Source organism: Diuraphis noxia, unplaced genomic scaffold (genome assembly GCF_037042655.1).
Source record: "Diuraphis noxia isolate RWA-SAM2 unplaced genomic scaffold, SU_Dnox_SAM2 contig0001, whole genome shotgun sequence".
Classification (NCBI taxonomy): domain Eukaryota; kingdom Metazoa; phylum Arthropoda; class Insecta; order Hemiptera; family Aphididae; genus Diuraphis; species Diuraphis noxia.
The window spans coordinates 36,546,486-36,567,959 of NW_028301711.1; the positions used below are offsets into that span (position 1 = coordinate 36,546,486).

General features: G+C 27.1%; 1 protein-coding gene across 6 annotated transcripts in view; it reads left to right on the forward strand.

Annotated features, from left to right (window-relative positions):
• The first annotated feature begins 875 nt into the window (after positions 1-875).
• Buffy (BCL2 family apoptosis regulator buffy) overlaps positions 876-21,474 on the forward strand; it is a 47,441-nt gene continuing 26,842 nt past the window's right edge. Inside the window, exons 1-4 of one of the 6 annotated variants that reach the window (XM_015514291.2) lie at positions 876-1,398; positions 5,291-5,313; positions 7,091-7,204; positions 8,589-8,693. In XM_015514291.2, coding sequence (XP_015369777.1) covers positions 7,173-7,204; positions 8,589-8,693 — 137 coding nt within the window. In that variant the 5' untranslated portion in view covers positions 876-1,398; positions 5,291-5,313; positions 7,091-7,172. The remainder of the gene's footprint in view (positions 1,399-5,290; positions 5,314-7,090; positions 7,205-8,588; positions 8,694-21,474) is intronic. The other 5 variants (XM_089216540.1, XM_015514292.2, XM_015514296.2 and 2 more) reach the window with 5 other exon arrangements.

The following is a 21,474-nucleotide window of genomic DNA, read 5'->3' on the forward strand; positions in this document are numbered from 1 at the left end:
GAGTAAAATCTCATTATGAAATAACGGAATTTTCTGAAAATTTTAATCTATTAAACGAGGTGATGATTAATTCGCGATTATTCGATGGTGATTATTATCTGTTTGTGAATAAAAAAGTCTTTTATATTTCAAAAATATTATCTAGGTTTTAAGATTAAATGAAATATAGATGCACTCAGTATAGTACGTAATTGTAAATATCACAAAGTGCGAATCATACGTTGTTTATAAAATTAATCATGCATCCACAGACGTATTACAATATTGTTTGATAAATATTAATAGTTATACATTTTAGACAATTCAAACTTCGAGCTAAGCTTAAAGATTGTTTTTACTTTTGTTTCTATTTAGTTTATACCTACCTATATTATAATACTATCATAACATATCTCGTATTATTTCTATATTAACAAAAATTCTAAAAGCGCACAACAACCGCGCTCAATGCCTACCGATAATGTGCTGCACGTATTAGTTTTTGACGTCGGAACAACGGGCGAAGAGGATAATAGATAAAAAAAATTATAAAACAACAAAATTTGTGCAAAAATACGGTTGTGTCGCAGCTGCGCGGGGAGCGACGTCCCGCAACGCACGCACGCGCACAGCTGGTGACTTCTCGGGCCTAATTATTTATTATAGAAAATAATAATAACAACAATAATAAGTAATAACGTACGTGTGTTTACAATAATACAAAATAATGTACTACAAGTGTTGTACCTACGTGTTTTAATGATAATATTATACACCGCTCGCCCGTATCAACGCGCAGCACGTCGGCGGTGAGAAGAAGGGTTTCGGCGGACTTTTTATTTTGTTGTTTCGTTATTATTATTATTATTATTATTATTTTCGTCGGCGACGCGTCGCGTGCAGCTGCTGCAGTAGTCCACAGGTACGCAACGCGTTCGGGCGACTGATTGTCTGTGCATGTGCGCGATCGCGATAGTGAGTGTACTCATATTATATTATAATATTACACGAGATCGTTTGGAATAGCGTCGTATATTCGTTGACAATATCAAGTCACGCACAAGTATTAGGCGATTTGTACAGGTAACTGTTGTTTAAGGAAAAACGAGTCGCTGCCTCAGTTACCTTAATATATCATATTATTATTATCAACAAACCAAGATCACCGCCAGACGTCATCGTCACCTGCACAGCGAGCAAACCGCCTACCTAGCAAAGATACCAATATTATATCTCATACCTCGGCGATCGACAGCCGCGACGAGCTTGGGGACGATCGCCTAATACAAGAATAAATCTACCAGAAAAATCAGAAGAGTTGCAGCGGAATAGACTGTGCTAACAGGAGGATCTTGGGCACCAAACCGGCGGTGGCGACTTTATTGTTCTCGAGGCATCCCCCGTCACGTCATATATATGGTAAGCGGAAAACACAAATAATTTTGATTTCTAACGCGGTCAAAAACAATTAGTGGGTTCTGTAAAAGCTTTATCTCTGTATGAAAAACCGAAATTGATTACGATGATGGTAAGCAGGCGAAGGGGTTCGTGTATGTCGGAAAACGAGTTTTGCGTTTTTTTTTTGTGTTTTAATTTTTCCTTGCCCCGATTAAATTTTACGACGCTTGCCGACGTATTGGTAGATACTATAAAATGTTTATTATAATATACACCTATAATACCCAGTGTTAACTGCAAATTTATGATTCTTTTTATTTTTCAAACCGGTAGGAAATCAAAGCGGAGCCCCGGTCGTACGATCTTGAGCTTACATAATATTTTTATGTTATGAACGTTGTAATCGTTTGATTCGTTTGCGATCAGTATTTATTCAGTCTACGAGTAGTGTAATATATAACTTTTAAGGGTACCTACATTATATGCATGAATGTATAATATTATATAGGTTCAGACTGACTTGCAGTTAGTAGCTTTCCGTAGAAAAAATGTACAGCAAGTGCACTTTGGCATATTTATTATTTTATTCGTTGAATTACGTGTATATAAATTGAATCATTCGGGGTGAATGCATTTATTTATAACGTGAATACACGAGTAGAAGAATGTCGTAGTTATCAAAATTTACGATTTATTTGCTGTTATTGACGTAGGTAGGTACGTAACTTTTTATACTCGGTCTTATTCCTATTGTAGCTTTGTTGATACTTTACATAGAAAATACATACATTGTCGTAACTATCATGTACACCCGTTATACAAAAGTTTTATCGAAAAACTCGTTTTGTAAAAAACCAAAAATTTAATCACGATGATATTATAGTATTTTATACCCGTGAAAATATTGTAAATGCAAGTGATGGTTTTTTACTTAATAGAAAAACTATAGACTTATTCAATGAATATATAATTTGTGTGGATACACCGGATTGATCTTGTACATAGTCGACTTAAATTAAACGAATGAGAAAATTATTACGATCAATACGTACCTATCGCATAACTAAAGTGTCTTAAATCTGTAACTGTATTTATTGTTATAAACGAGTAACAAATCAATTTAATTTAATTTTGCAACAAAAATATGAAAAACAAAATAAAAATAATCACGTTCTCGACTTAAATAATACCATTTAAACGTTTCGAATGTTTCGATAAATGATTAAACTATTATAACTAAAAATAACGTAAAATGTAGATTCCATTATTTTAAGATAATTTATTTTCGATTAAAAAATGTTTTTTTGGTATTTAATATTGTTATATATTTATATTATAGGTATAGGTTACAGTTGCTCATTTTGTAACAATTTCGTTATCCATAGATACGTTTTATCAAGCGCTTTATGTAAACAAAATATATAACTCGTAAGCATTTATTACAGGTCTTAACTTTTTTTTTTTATTATTTATTTTATTTTATAAGACATTCCTAGCCAACAGTAGGCTATCTATATCTAGAGATAGTAACAGGTCTAAACTAACTATATAATTTAATTCTCGTCCAATACTTTACACCATGTACTGATGTTTACAGCTTGTAATTCTATAAATTTTACTATTAATTAGAATATTATCATGTAAAGATGATTATAAATTAAATAATCGTGAGTTAATTATGACCATGTATTTTGATCAATGATTGTATTATTATCAGATCGTGTACCGGATCAATAAATAATATTATTATAATATCCAAAGAGTACGTGTAAGAATTTATTGTTTGTTAAGATCTTATGTTACGTATTTTCCCCACAGTTCTTAGGTGCAACAAATTTTTGCTAATCAAAATGAAAACACCGATTTTAAATAATTAATAAGTACAATTATACATTATCCTTAATAAAGGATTCGATGTAGGATACTGAATAGCTGGATATATAGTTTTAATAAATATGTATCGCTGGTTATTATATTTTTACAACAAATCAATTTTCAATATTTTTACAAACTCACTAATACTCTATAATATTACTATGATAAGTAACCATCTAGTAAGTTTCTAGTCTAATAATTGAGATTATTAGGTAATAAAATCAAGAATTCATAACGAAATCTTTTAACTGGGCTTACCTTATTACGTATATTTACGCATTGTTTCATTTAGTGATCAACGAATTTTTTGTCAGTAACCAACTCAACACGCACACGACGAACACCACTTGTTTATACATAGAAAATATGCAATAAAAAACTATACCTTTACTTTGCTATTATAGGTACCTATTACATATAGTGGTTCCATTTATCAACTCGTTAAACCTATTACATTTTACCATGATGATTATTTTACTTTTCAATACGTATATTATTTTTAATGAATATACGTTATTTTAATGTTTTATACTAAGTAATACAAAATATAGTTCAGTAGGTACAAAATATTCGTTATTGATACGATTTTCTGCATTTCAATTCTTTATAATAGGGTTTTATGTATCGGTATAGCTATAAAAGACTATTAGCTGCAAGTATATTATAATATATTGTTGTACCCAATACTCAGAAACTAGAAATTATATTATTGGTAAAATAATTTTATAATTTTATATTTTGATGATGGAAGTAAATCATAATGACGATGTCGTTTTTGAAATACTTTAGCCTTGTCATAACCTTACAAAATATAGCATTAATAGCAAAATATGGCACTTGGAATACTAATTTAACGTACGCCATATCGATTGTTGTCATAGTCTTCCTGATTATAAATAGTTGATTATTTTTATGATTAATATTTCACTCACAATCTTAAAATATTATTGTGACAAACGTACCATATAAATGTGCAAGTATAATATCACGACAAAATTAATGAAATTACGGCACTCGTGGATTTTAAAAGATTTATAATATTTAATTTTGCATTTTTATTTTCCTTCAAAAAACTATGCTCCAAAATCGTTTGATAATCTCGTTAAATCTACAAACATATTTAAAAAAATAGACGAATAATTTATTTCGAAATTCTATAAGTGAAACCATATTATATTAAATTATTAATTAGATTAAAATATTAAATGTTGTTTGTCTTTTTTGCACCTCTACTTCAATTGTTATTCCTTTAGGATATGGTTCATTTGTCAAAGTAACCGCATAATATGTCATAGATATAATCTGAACGTTCTTAACTGTCAAATGGTAAGATTTATATATCTTTAAAGTTTAAAATTTAAATAGCACTTATTCGATTTTTTCTGTCACTGTATCTTTTTACTTGTACTTTGTAGTAATACATATTATGTGTAATATAATAATTACTAATATTTTTTACCCATAACCCGTATCACATTATCGCAAGTTAAATACAAATTTTCTTTAAAGATTTAAGCATATTATAATTTGGTTTCACTTTGTAAAAAATATATATACATTTATGAGAAAACAAATCAAGCAACGTAGGTATATTTTATTATTTCATGCATATCAAGTAATTATTTCAAAACTAATTTAGAAATATTATCAGTTTTCATTTGATATATGATAATTGATATAAGTCATCGTTTGGATAACCAAACATAAATCAATTTTAATTAAAAAATTTAATATATTCATTATGAATTACTATTAAAGAATACCATATTATTAAACCAACTATTACAAGTCACAGTTAAAAAATCACTTTAATATTCTCCTATGTATAATGAAGAAATGTATATATGGTATAATATGCTATTTATACTTAATAGAGTATAAGTATCTAGATCAGTAACAATTAAAATTAAAATATATACATAAATATTTCATTTGATTAGGTAGGTAATACTGTAATATAAATTGTACCTATAAGCTTTATAAATATATTTGTTTTCATATTAAATTGAAATACATTCGTGATATTATTTTTAAATAGACGGAAGAAAAAGCATCATATCGGTATGTATTTAAACACTTTAAAATTGTTTATTTATTTAGTGTATTTTATTAGTACAATGTAGAGTTAATATACATATGTATACGTATATTTTGATTCTAGCAAGTCAAGATCTTTTTTGTAATTTGTATTGCATGATGCACTGAGTCGGTTATCGTGGTTAGATTATATTATAAAATATCAAATAAAATTGCCAAGGTTCAGATCATCGCGCGTTTAATTAATTTATTATGCTTTTGTACATCGTTACGTAGGTATATTATGTTTTGTATGATACAAATTGTTAGTACAGCATAATGATTTGTACCTACTGTATTTGAAATAATTTAATAAACATATTTTATTAAATAATTTATTATTTTGTAGACGATAGGTAGGTGAATTGCACCTTAGAAATAAATTACAATAATCAAAAAAGAAGACTACATAATATGCTCGATAATATGAAATATATGAAAACACTTTTCTCGGATTTATTTGTAATCGTGTATGTTTACCATGGGGTTTATAGGGCTTACATTTTTGTAACTCATAATATTTACATATGTTCACACTAAACTTGTTTAGGGATCATAAAAATTGGATTTTTACAACAAATTTCTGTGTAATTTAAAATATAATTCGTAATTTAAAAACTATGGTTTAATTTTACTTGTTCAACTTTAAGCTTATTAATTATTACGATTTGACTTATTGTATGAATTCCAGTAGTATCTAACGAGTAATTTAAGTTCCCAATTTCTTTCACATATTTTAATTCACTTTACTTTTTAAAATAAATGTTAAAAATAGAATAGTATTGTTAGTTGAAGTGAAACAAAAATGTATGTATTAATAGTACCTAACTGTATTAAATATTTAAATATGTATTTTAGTTTATATTTACAACTAAAACTAACGCATCGGTAAGATCGAAAAAAACAAACATCAAATGCTTGACATTTTTACGTTTTGTTTGATTTGGAAAAAGATAGTAGTATATGATTTTTGTTGATTTCAGACCATTGAAATATTATCACATTTAAAAAATGATTCTAAGGTTTGTTAGAATAACCATGTAACTATGTTACTAAAATTCCTTTAAAATTGTTCAATAGATAGATGATAGATTGTTGTTAGTAATTTTTCGGTACTCATCTTTGTGTAGTTTATTATTATATCTACCAACCATTACTTTGTTGTGGTAGCATGCTACCTACCAAAAAAAAATTAATGGGTGTTACCATATTTTACCTACTGATTATTGATTAATATCAATTTATTAAACTAAAATTGTACCTATTAAGTACTCAATATATTATATACCTATATTACCGACGAGTGACGATCATCAATTATTTTAAAATTCTAGTAAACGTTGTATCACAGATTCTATGAAGATGATAATCTATGTTTATATAATATTATTGTTATGTTGGTTTTACATTATCCCAAAAAAAACTTCAAATTAATTGTCATGTTGTGGTCAACCATTCTTATTTAATTGGCTGCAGTATTGTTATAACTTATAATAGTTTAAAAAAAATGTATTATAAAGTTTTTTCAAATGCATAATTATATGAACGCACAAGTATAATTAATAGACGATAACAGCGAATAACTTTAACTTGCGAATGAGACCTTGAATTGGCATATAATATATACTACCCAATTATGAATATGAAAGACTCTAGAGATGTCCCAAAACATTAGTAATAATTTAAAAAACATTATGTTACTTCTGAACTGAGCCAAATAATTTAATTTACTAACTCAATTTTTTTTTTTTATCCAATATAGGTATACGTTTGGAATGATTTACTAATTTGGGAAATGCAAAAAATGTAAAAATATATTAAAAATATCAGATACAAATCAAACCATGGTCAAACAGTGTTTGAAAAAAATTTGGAAGTAGGCATATCTATGACTTATAAATATTTTGTTTTTAAAATATGTCCAGTTCTTATATTGGAACTATACTATGTTTTCATATCTGAGTTGTAATGAGAATTTAACATGTCCATCAGGGGCGGTTTTAAGATAAATACTTAGGGGGGTGCATCCAAAAAATTGCCGACTGTATAACCGTATGAGAGGAGAGGGGGAGTGATTAATTTACAAACATTAGCTGTGTGCAAATCAATTAAATTTAGAGTTAAAATCTAAAAATAGATTTAATAGATTTAGGATTCAACTAAATATTACAAATTTAAGATATTATAATTAAGTTAAAGGTTAAAGACAATTAAACATATTGACCATTTTATATTAATTTTAATATAAAGTATAAGAGTAATATCATTATTATTTATTATTATAAACATAAAAATATAAAATCTTTTTTTATTGTTAAGTTATTTCAAATTTAAATTCTTCTTTATTTAGCAGAAGACCATTTTTAAGATCACAATCTATGTCAATTTTGTCAGTCAAGTCTTTTTCACAATTTAAAATCACAGTTTAATAATTTAAATTTACCAACGACATCAAAACAACGATTTAATCAAATTTAAACATTATGTTATTAAAAATTGAAATATCTACAATATAATAGCATAGACATAATATAATATTATTATGTCTATGTATAATAGGCATTATTATTATTAATATTATTAAACAATTATAAACATAATATTATTCTGAGGCGGTTACTGGTTAGTAGATATTAGATAAGGATAAGACCGTTTTTTGGAATGAACCAAATACCAATGCATTATGAATTTTAGCATTTGTTGGAATCTATTTTTATTAATCATCATAGATCATCATTTCCCAATAAAATTACCGTACATATTATCAAATGTGTGGTGTGTCGGGTGTTCGGTACTTCGGTTCTACGGAGGAACTATTCAAAGTGGGGAATGATAGACACAAAATAATTTAATAGATGTTAATTATTTTTTCTATTTCTGTTACAATCATAAACCAAACGTCCAGAAATAGTCTAATAATACAAGTTTATGCGAGAGCATCCAATAAATTTTATGTATAAATTTAATAAGAGTAGGTACCTATTAATGTGCATACAAATAACCATAATAATTTATATTATTTTTATATTGATATATTATAAATGTTAAATATTTTATTACGAATCAAATGATGTGTAGCACCCTCCCCCACACCCCCCTCTAAAACCGCCCCTGTGCCCATTGTCCAACCTATCTTATAGTAAATACTATATTTTCGTGATTCATGTTCAAAAATCTCAAAATGTAGATAACACAATTGAATAGGTAGACCACTTAACTTTTTCAAACTTTTTCAAACTAATTCTTTATTTTATGTGTAGAAAATTTAATATGCCCGGACAACTCTCTGTGTGGCCCGTATGCCTTTTCAGTGTCAATAAACCAGAAATTGGACGCATCAAGAATTCTCATACTTCCTCAAAAAGGTATTATTTTTTTTCGATTTTTGTCTACACTTAATAATTTTTGGAAAATAATATTAATTCTCTGTTATAATTCTCAGATAATAATTATTCTTGTTAACGCTTGAAATCAAATATAAAGATAAATTTTTCGACCTTATATTTTAAAGACCTGAAAAGTACCAATTAAATAATGCTTTTTTAACACAGCATGCATGGTATTCAAATTTTTTAAATACACTTAATTAAAACAATGCAATGATTAAGATATTTATTTTTAACTACTTGATACAAAAAAAACTTGCCAACCAAATTATAGAGTTGTATAATACATACATATATAATATAATATGCATATTCTTTACTTTTAAACACATAAAAATAATTTAATTTTGAGACGTGTTTATTGTTTAATGTTTAGTAATTAATTAGTGTTTAATAAACAACTTGAACCAATTATTACTAGCTATATTACTTATGTTATAAATTATTTCTATTTAACATCATAAAATGTATATCATGTGCTCATATAGTTTCGTGTATATAGGTATTACCTAGGTCAATTATTAACTTATTTTTGAGTAGCTCCCTGGTTGCCGATTATTAATTATTTATCGAATTTTGAATTATTTAATTTATTTTTTTCATTAGATTTTCCCTGGTGTAATGAGATACGTATATTATACATTACTCAGCAATTAATATTAATATATTCAAAAAACATGTGAATTAAATTTAAGTTTACTGATATGAGCATTGATTTATGTTGAGATTTGTATCTTGCAGTATGTACATATATAACATAAATACAATGCACTACGTAGTTAATGAATATAGATATTTTATTGATATATCTGATATGAGCATTCCAAAACATTGCTCTAAAGAAATTAGACAAATGCTCCTCCTTACGTCTCAAATTTTTCCTTTCATTCAGACGTAAAACTAAAAATAATAACTGAGGAATCCAAATGTTTCTATAAAAGATTCTTCAATCCCCTAAACGAATCCACTTATCAAAAAATTGTCATCCACTACTATTCCAGGTAATTCCCCAAGAAGTCTAAAGCGCAAGTGGTGTCGTGATTGGTTATAAAAAAATAAAAAATTTAAATAAAAATAAATTAATTAATAAAAATAATTATTAAGTAAATAATTAAGTAACCATAGAAAGTGTCATTAATGGGTGGCTCCTTTTATCAAATTATTTTCCTGTGAATATACTCTTAGCACATATTCTTATTGTATTAATTATACAGATTGTATATTAATATTACTTGTAAAAAAAACAAAAATATATATATATATATATATATCTGATATGGTGATATATTGTATTCTCTCGTATTACCTATAGTCACAACTCACGTATTCTACCTTCTTAACATTGCTTTGTGATATTTCTTCTTAATGTTCTTTTTTTTTTGTATGTTTAATAAATTTCCAGCTTGAAGCAAAACACGATTTCTCTGTAAATTAATAAATATATTTAAAGTTATAAACACCAGTTAACAACTTGTAATGTGGATAAAATATTTATAAATACGTATTGGATATGCATGCGCATTGTGACTTTCGTTTCTTGAGATAAATTGTCTTAAATTCAGTAACGGCTAACAGTATATATATATATATTTAGATATTAAATTATGTAACGTTTCTTAATAGCAAGTCTTGGATGCGCTGCAGTTAAATCTACGAAAATTGCAAAACTACAATAATCATACTAGTAAACCAAATGTATAATAATATAATATATATATTATATATATATATATCTACAAGCATTGTTTCAATAAGATAATCAGTAGGTACTTAAGCATATTATCCAGAAAAATAAATATCAATTGTTTATTATAGGTTTTACCTACAAATCATTTTACAATATATTTTGACGGGGGTTAAACTATTATTTTTTATGATTCAGTTAAAATTATCATTTGTTCAGTTGATAATTTGTTAAATTTATTAGGTATCGATTTATAGAAGGAAGTATTTTAAAAAATATCAATCGTTAACCTATTTCTTATGATTTATAAGTTTAACTTATATACATAGTTGTTATACCTATGTAACGTATTAAAATGTTATAATATATTACTATAATACTATAACAAAATTAATATTTTATTTACGATCAGATTGTCTCGATCTAGATAAATAATGAAATAAATATTAGTTTGTATTTGAATAATATATACCTAGTTATATCTGTAAATTCGATCTAGTAAATACCTACTGCAAAAATATTCCAAATAAAATAAATAATAGTGACTTTGGTCCATTGATCACGATAAAAATTATTTTACTACCTACCTAGGTATTGGTATTATTAATGATGTTTGTAAAAATTATTGATGATTATCTTTATTGCCGTTTGTGGTTTTAAAATGATATTAAAACCCAACGATTTTTCTCAAATCATTATCTCCATTGTTATACTCCTATTATTGATAAACAGGTGCTATGAAAAAAACTGCGATGAACAATGCAAATAGGTACCTAATGTAATAATGTATATTGTGTAGGCTGAACGCAGGAAAATAGATATTAAATGCCAACAAATCAACTAATTTATTGATGGTTTAAGATATAAAATGCTTCGTGGGAATACATCCGGAAGATATGTGGTTTTAACATTAGTAGGTACTGAATAGCTATTTGTTAGCTTTTTGATTTATTTTATCTTATCGTCAAATAATTGGAGTTTCTAATTTTTCCATCATTTTGCAAATTTAACAATACTGTTATTTTTACCGTGCCATGAAACTAGCCTAGCAATTTGCATATAGTTATATTACTTATATACTATATCCTTACGCTATACGTTTTCCTATTACTTAAATTAGACATTTATATGTATATTGGGCTCCATGAATATTAACCGGATCTAGTATGTGCATAATGTATACATACTAAATACAGAAATAATTTGTTATAGTTTGAAATATGTTTATGTAATTAATCTTCCTTCTAGCAGCACAGTAAGGAAAGTAAGCAAATATTAGTTATACAGCCAGCAAATTTCATTAAAAATTATATTCATTTATTTATTAAATTCTTAAAATAGACTTCAACTCCAATAACAATATAATAAATTACTAATTAGAACACAACATTAATATAATTTAAAAACTGAATGCCTGTTCCTCTTAAATCCATATATAAATAAATTAAAAAACTACAATACGAGTATATCACATCTATGAATTTATTGGTTGTCCAAATAATAAGAATATATATTTTTAAAAGAGTATTATTGTTCAAATTTCAATAAAATTCATAAATAAATCGAAATTCTTATTTATTGCAAGTTAAGTACTAAAATACTACTTACATGCCTAGATATACACTACCTATAGCTTAAAAAGTAATCTAAGTTTCGCTCATAATCGTAAATTTCAAATCTAGTTATATAGGTACTTTAGCTTTTAAATTTACATGGATAGTTGATTTATCACTAATTCATTAACACACACTTCCCAAAATATGGCATAATCAACATCCGAAAAACATGTCTGTAACCTTAAGGATAGTTAATTTCAGTTTATTCGGCAGAGTACGATTCCGTGAATTTGTGGAAATTTGATTAACGATCTATATTCCGAATGTAACTGCAACGTTAACACAACATTCATTGGTTCTTGTTATTATAAAATATAAATTATAATAATTAATAATGTGTTTACATGTCAGGGCTAATTAATTGTAGCTATGCGTGAACAGATTATTTTTTCATATTCCCACAGCCTATACCAGACTATACGGGTCACTGATACCAGGGGTTATAAGTACCTACATCTGATTTACTGATTTTTATGTACCTAGGCATTTATTTGTCACAGAAAAAATTTGAAACGAAAGTAACACTTTAATCCACCTATATTATGTTGGTATGATAAATATAGTTGTTGCAATAATTTGGCGTTTTTCGTATAATAAAAACCGTGATTTCCGTGTTTATAAAACGTAACCGGACGTGTCTAGATATGCCTAGTCACGTGCCGAAATAATCTGTTTTGGCATTTTGCCTGAATGAATATTGGTTACTTGGCGATGTTGCGAAAAATTACCGTATCGACTTATAAGCTATTCGTAAACCATCTTAAAATTATTTGGAAATTTGGCCGAAAATTTAATTTGTATATTCATATTTAGCTCTATAGTATAATATGCTTATCATGGAAATCAAGTTTAACATATAAATACATAATTATTGTATCATTTAAAGACAAGATGTATTCCTTAAATAAGTTTTATTATTTTATAAATGACACAGTTACACTCTTTACAACTATAAATTGTTACAACAGACTAATAGGTATCTGTATCTATTTAGTGTATGTGTATATAGGTTCATATACATTATATAATAAACCATATTATACAACCTTATATGTATATTGCTGTACTAAAAAAGAAAACAAGTAAACCTTTTCTTTGAAAGCCAATAATCTTTATTGTTGTGGCTATTTTCAAATAAAACAAAAAAAAATCCATATAACATAATTTGAAAATTCGTCGTGAATAGACTCAATGTATCTTGTACCACACGAAAATCACAGTATCTACTCCATTTTTTCAGTGCTGAATAATAAACTCAACGTGATACTATCTACACATAAGCTAATTTATAAAAAGTAAAAAATCTATAATAATTTATAAATCATACATATATATTATCTACAATTAAATAATAATAAGCACATTTTGCAAGTTATTGAAAATAGTTGTAGAACCTGAAAAATTATCTGTTCAACATCTAAATATGTTATTAATAAAAGTAGGAGTAGAATAAACCATAATATAAGATTAATAAACCCATTTTATTTATTCCAAGTATTACTCAATGGCATAATATTATACTTGTTTAGAAATGCATACGCTAGGTAGTGGGTACTATTATTACAAAAATGGGCATTTGTAATAGGTTTATATATACGAGTATATTTATAATATCTGTCATAAAATATATTAGTTAATGATCAAAGATGACCTATATAGTGAGGTTCGCAGAGCATGATCAGACCCTTTAACTTCTCTCTTCAATAATGCATTCATTCAAAATCAGATTTTTTCAGTATTTACACATGTTTGAATAAATCGATTTACTAATGGAAAATGGTGGTGACTGGTGAGCAATGAATATGCTATGTGAATTTTTTTTAATTTTGCACATTAAGTGCATTAAATAGGTGGGAATATAATCAATCATCCACATCTCAATTAGAATATTTCTGGTAGGAGTCTTATTCTATTAATTTGAATAATAAAGTTAGCGATGAAAATATAGCTCTATAGCCCCTCCCAAAAATTATATATCAATCTTCGATTTTATTCATAAATAATACTCGTATTATTGCGGTACGCACAATGTAAACGCGATGCTTTGTCAAGAAAACGACATACGAAAATAATAATATTATAATAAGATGTGATTTTACATTTTTGTGTACCTATACACAGACGAACGACGGCCGACGGCACTATGACCACAAAGACGTTTAAAATATTATGTATATCATTAGTATTGCGGATCAGTGGCGGCGGTGGTCGTATAATATTATACGCGAGTTTCCCGAACTACGTAAATCTATCGGACCTCCTTGGCACTCCTCCGTCATAAACCACCCCCTCACCACACACTCAACCCTAAACTGACCGCGTATAATGTAGAAAACAAATAGGTACATGAAAATGCGGTACACACAACGTAATTACGACGAAAAAACACTCTAGGGTTTGCATAACCGCGAGTTATTGCACATTATTTATGTCGGTGCTAAATAATAATAATAATAACATATTGTACGTAATATACGTAATATACATACACAGTACATAATATTATGGCTACATATAAATAAATATAAAGGTATATATTTAAATATTATTAGGCACATTATATAGGTACTTACCACAGTCCATTAGAAAAATATACACGATACCTGTATAGTAATGTTATTATTAGAATATTCGGATTATATAGATAGCCAGATAGGTACATATATAATCATTTTAGAAAAAGGTGAGTCTCACTAAAAAAATATGAAGTTCATAATGTTAAAGAACTACACTATACCTATACTAAAACATACTAATCCTATTTTGAATAAATTTATATTCTTTAAATAATGGGAGTGAGCAATGCTTGTTATCACTCTGTAGAATGTATATCCAGTATAATATTATACATCGTATAAGATATTTTAACGTATATATATATAATATACAAACGCACATTATATAGGCACTTAATATTATTTTTTCCCCGATCGTAAAATCGATGAATTTTTATTGTTTTTTTCCTTCGGTGCAGCCGTCGTTGAACCCGAACCGCCTCGCGGAAATAATAATCGCGTAATCGCGTAAACGCGTACACCTGTAATAATATGTATGATTATTTATTATTATGATTAATCACATATATAAAAATATACATTTCGTCTCGCAATTCGTAGTTCGTAGTTCGTTGCAATATAATATTGTAGTAATGTACTAACGTAACAACTGTAATGTTATGACTTATGACGCACAAGGGTCAGACAAGATGCATTATTTTTGTCTGTTGATGTATTATAATAATAGTATAGTATAAGGCATAATATACCTATGCATCATATTATTATTATTAATATGCCGTCGAGGCTTGCAACTTACACATAGCAGCTATATAGTAACAATAATAATAGGTATACCTATAACAAGCCTAGACGATCTCTCGAAACCGAAGCGCCGCGTAGATCTCATCATATTAATCGTAAACGAAAAACCACTGACCGGGTATATATATCATCGAATATTAATATTATTATAATATGGTATAATAGGAATACAAAACCGGTTTCGTACATTCCGGCAGTCGTTAGCATAATATATTTCGTGGTGCGAAGACGAAAACGGTGTAACTGCATCAAACAAGGTGATTAATTGAAGTGTCTACGAGCAGTTAATTAGTTATAAACTTATAACTTTAAGCTTGCGAGTGTTTTAAGTTTTGATGAATGAAATTATAATAATAATATGGACCAACATTTTGTGGAGTACCCTTACGCCACCTACTTCGCTTTCCTAAACTTTAACGGTGATAAATTATAACTATTTCCAGTTCAAAATACGATTTTTATTACCCGAAACATTCTAAAAAAATATTTTGCTTTGGAACAATATGAAGTTAAAAGTTTAACCTAACCTATATATTGCAATTAAAAAAAAGTAGAATGACTAAAAAATTTGAACGATAAAAATATTGTTATATGTGTAACATTATGTAAAAAAAAATTTGTTTTCAAAAAAGTTAAAATCGAGTGTTATATAGACGCCTTAAATGGATCACCTTGTATGGGTGTAGATAATTGTATATTATACCAAATATTGTTCTACGCAAACTTATAGGTACACACACGCACACGAAATCTATACCACAAAACTATAAAACGAAAATGCATAAAATAATAAATAATAATAATATTATTTTAGATACCTAGAGGTTAGGTTACCTATACATTATAATAATATATGTTATTTAATGCACGTCGTGCAGGTAATAATTATAACAACTCGAACACACACGTAAGAGTATTCTACATAATATTTTTATTAATATTATTACTCGTTTGACTATATATTATTATTGTGATGTGTGTATGTTGGTAAGTTATACATTTATACTCAAACTTAACACACACGCAGAAAACGCCGGCGGCGCCGCGTTCGTTCCGATAATAAAAAGTCCGCCGCGTCCAATAGCCAATCAATTCGCATCAATTAATTTATCATTGTTTAATCATCGTATAGTCGCCATGACCGTGTTCGTCGCCGGCTGTTACTCTCTGCACAAATTGATATTAAAACGTTATTATAATAATGTACGTAGTATCCACGTATACATTGTATAATATTATTATATATTAATTCAATCTGTTATAATAATAATAATAATAATCATTGTGGATCGTGCTTGGGTCGGACGACCGCGCGCGACGAATTAACATACATAATATTATACATATATGAACACCGGAGCCGCTACTGAGTTCCTGTTATTATTATATTTTAATGTTATATATATATATATATACTTATTACCACGGTTAGGTTATTGGAGCGATTTTATTCGAAGCTAGAAAATTGATGAAATGTGCATCATTTTATATTAGTTAAAACGAGTAGGTATGCAGATATATTGTAATAAGAAAAGTGGGTTGTTGATAATAATAACTTGTTATAACTCGTCGGTATATAAATTAACATAAACGAATGTAAATATAATAGATAATACAATTACAATCGCGTATGACTAGGTCAATTAATCTTAGTTATATTTTAATTTATCACCACTTCAGAAAAAATATACTGGACTACATATTATTATTATTATTATTATTAATATTAAATAATTTTTTTTTTTTTTTAAATGTGATTTTTTATGCGTTAACCTATATGCTTTAAAAATATTGTGTTTAACTATAGTGTATCCTATTTGGCTACATACTATAGCGACCGCCTCTTATATACATCATAATTCGTCCGCGAGCATAATAAAAAATATGCGATTAAGCACACGATTTTCGGCGAAAAAAACGTTAAAACATGCACACTTTTTCTGCGGGATAGCCAACAAAACGTTCAAAATCATATTGGTGGAACGAATTCGTTTATCTGTTGGTTGTCAGTGAATCGTTTGTAGGTACACGAAATAATACACGAAAAGTAATATTTCCGATCGACATTATTGATTGCGATATATTATACCTACTTATCGCAATAATAGGTTATATTGCTGGCGGTGTACCACGTAAGCGTGATTTTTCTAACAACACACGTGGCAATCATCGTCGTGTCTATAATATATTTTTGACCATTATCAACATAACAAACTGTGGTGTTTTCGGCGTTGTACGGTTGTCTTCTAACCAGGCGATATAATATGCATAGTTCGATTATCGTTGAATATTATTTATTATTAAATATTCGTACATGTATTATAATAATATGTATTCAGTGTTAACTGTTAATGTGTTATAATATCATGTATTCGATGCAAAACATTGCAATACTACACTAGTTGAGCAGTAACCAAGTATCTATCCGAATTGATTAATTCTGTTAATCTGTTAACTGGTGGTTTTAGATTAATTATTTTGTACGTATAATATATATTAATATTAATATGATACCCTTCTTACTTGTTGTTACTAGTAGGTGTTACGTTTTAAAATTGTTCATTTGACAAATCCATTGGCAGTTTCACATTTCATGAAATTAAAATGTTTTTTTTTTTACACAATGTTCATCAAACAAATTTTAATTCATTTATTAGAGCTTTGTAAATTTAACTTTTCGGTTTATATTTTGCAAAATAACATTTACAATGTACGATATAAGATAGCTACTTACATGATGTGATAATAATTACATGATATGATGTCCATTTAATGATTTTGTACTCACATTTCATGAAATGCAATGAACAAAAAATAAAATAAAATAATAAAAACCGTTTCATAGTTAGAAAAAACAATTTCACTAAGTAGCTACAGTAGGTCAGGTATAAACATTATATTGTAATTTGTAATACAATAATCGTATTTGACGATACGATCAATGCTAGTGCCCAATTGCGATCATCGTAATATTATTTTGTAAAGATTTATCGGCGAAGGTGTGGCGGTGTATTTACTATCGGCATTCGGTGCTGCAGCAACATCAAACGTAGATTTCTCCTATAACAAAATCAGGTTGACGTCAGTACGTTCTGTTGGACATTCAAAATTATAATATTTCAGTCTGATAATAATATAAACTTACCAATAATAGCTTTCTTTGTGTAGGTAGTAATGATCTTATCAATAATTTATTATTCATCGTTATTAATTTCGATTAAATAATATAATAAAAATCTGAATAGGTGTGAAATATTGTTATTGTTATTGTTATTATAATTACCGTTTGGCGTTTACCACTAAGTTTCATCTGATAATGGAACACTAAAAACAAAAAAAATGGATGTATCCGATGTATAGGCACGTCCAAATTGTTCATGATATAATTTAGAGATTGGGAACTTTTTACTAGTTATGTGCTAATATTTTGTAATAAAATCTTTAAAAAAATGAATTTGCTAGTAATAATATTTTGTTAATATTGTAGTAGTGTAGGCGTTAACAATATTTTTAATATCGGGTTTGTTATGTATTTTGTTGGTTTTAAAAGTTAAAGTATCACTAACTACATTAACTTCATTCTTATATCAATGTATTCTTTCCTCTGTTTGGTTTGGTCGAATTGTTTATGGAATATATATATATATAAATACTACCAATATTAAGTGTATTTGGAATGCGTACTAAAAGTATAAAATATTGTATCAAGAAGTGAGTTCTAAACTAAAGTTTAAGAAGTTTATTATATGAGTCCTAAACTTTAAACATTTTATAATGTTGAATTTTAATATTTAGAAATGATGGAGAACATTTTTCACTTTTTTTTGTTTGATTGAACAACGAAATAAAATGACTTAAAAATCGGTAAATTTAATTGTTAATATATATTTGTACGATGTAGAGGCACCAAAATATATATTTACCTATGACAATTATTGTCATAGGTGATTTTAGTATGTAGGGAGGGTTACCTTTGTTATTCTAAATATACTATGATAATTAATTGTATTAGATAGGTATTACAGTAAGTTAATTGTAAACGATAATATTAAATAAAAAATATACTTGGTGTATAGTAACTAGTAAGGTAATTATAAGAAATAGGTGGGTGTCAGAATTGCATGTGGAGGTGTTTAATGTGTAAAATTTTAAATTTTAGACTTTGGTGCCACTGGTGGACGATGTGTCTCTTTTAGCATGCATATCATAGGTTTGTAACGTCCTGCTGTAGTGCTGTATAAATACTAAGGTACGTGTAGGTATCTAAATATGTGAAAACATAATATGACAACAACTACATGAAACTGCAGAGAGTAGGGATTGAAAATATCTTATATCTTTTGACATTTGTGTACAGTATTATAACTTATACCTCGATATAAATATATCAGTACCTACCCACTAAAATATTTAAATAATTTAAATTACACACAAATATTTTTTATAAGTAAGCAGAGATTAGTTATTACAATTACAATTTACATTTATTACAATTCATAGGATACTATGATAGCAGTATATTATTGATTACTGGCAGTTGTATAGTGCAGGTATATAATATATTATACAGGTAGGTACGATACTATAATAATAAATTTATGTATTATGGCACTGTGTGTCCCTTGTACATTTTTTATTATTCGGATTATTTAGAAACTTTTAGTCCCGATTTCTCTTAATCAAATAAAACAAACAATTTATTAATTTTTATTTAAATTAAACGATATCATAAAATATACCGAAAACTCAAATTTAATAGTTATATGATTTAACTTTTTGAAATAACTTTTTGAATAAAACAATATACCTATTAGTTGAATTATTATTTGCTGAGGGAAACACATTGAAATACACTGTGAAGATTGACATAATATATATTATAAATGTCTATAGAAACCCTACCTCTTAAATTTCTAATTAGATAGTATATTATCTAGTATCTCCCCTAGACATATATTTTATGTTAACCTGTGTAATTATTTTAAACATTTAAAGCGAGCCCAAATGTCAAGTAATTATAATATCAGTTAATAGATTTAAAGTAGTCCGCAATCAAGCACCATTATAAATTATTAGTAAACACATTTGATTAAATTAATTATTATTTGGTACATACAAATTCCTAATAGATATAAATCAACAATATCATCCTATCCGTCTAAATCTTCTGATTACTCTGGTAGACGTCCAATATATGCTGTAGATACACATAAGTATATAATTATAAAAATATATTTTACGATTGAAATGTTATTAGCCGTATTTAAGCGGTTTAAACCATAATTTAAAGTATATTTATGGTAGGTAGGAACCAACATATGGCAATAAACTTAATAACAAGGTACTGCTATAAAATACATACTACATTATATGTAGGTATCATATATATTATACATAATATATATATATGAATAATGAATATACTTAAAATATTTTATATTATATATTAAATAACATTTATGTGTTATATTTTAGATATTACTTCGCATCCTAGACCTATATCTTTTTTATATATCTCTTTCTCTAGGAAGTAAACTATAAATTGTATACGTATAAACATCTATTGACTCAATCAAAGCCAATTTATTAAGCATCAAAAATATATATGATATAAACATGCCATCGTATACAGTCTACTTGTTACTCGTATACAGCATACCATCATTCGTATAGTTGTCGATTGTGGCCTGTATCAGTTTCTGAAAGGAGTAGACGAGAGTCATATTAATATACAACTGATATACTACGTATAAATAGGTACTTATTAAAGATAAAACGTTGAAGTTTTTCACTCTATATTTGTAATTACATTTTGAGATTCAACATAACATTTTTGGTTTATGGTGTTAACTTAATATTTACATTTAATAAAATATAATAAAATATATAGAACTTATATTTTATACGAATCTTAATCTCACGTTTTGATTTTAGTATTTAGCATTACAAAAATACAAGACATATAATATATTATAATTTATCCCTTATAATTTTTAAACTTGATGGCAAAAAACTTTTTTTGAAATGGCATAAAAAATTATTATTACTTATATGCGGTGTACCTACGTGCCAGTTTGTGCGATTGTACAACGTAAACTATTGTCGACACAAAATATATCAATGGTAAATCATACTTACTA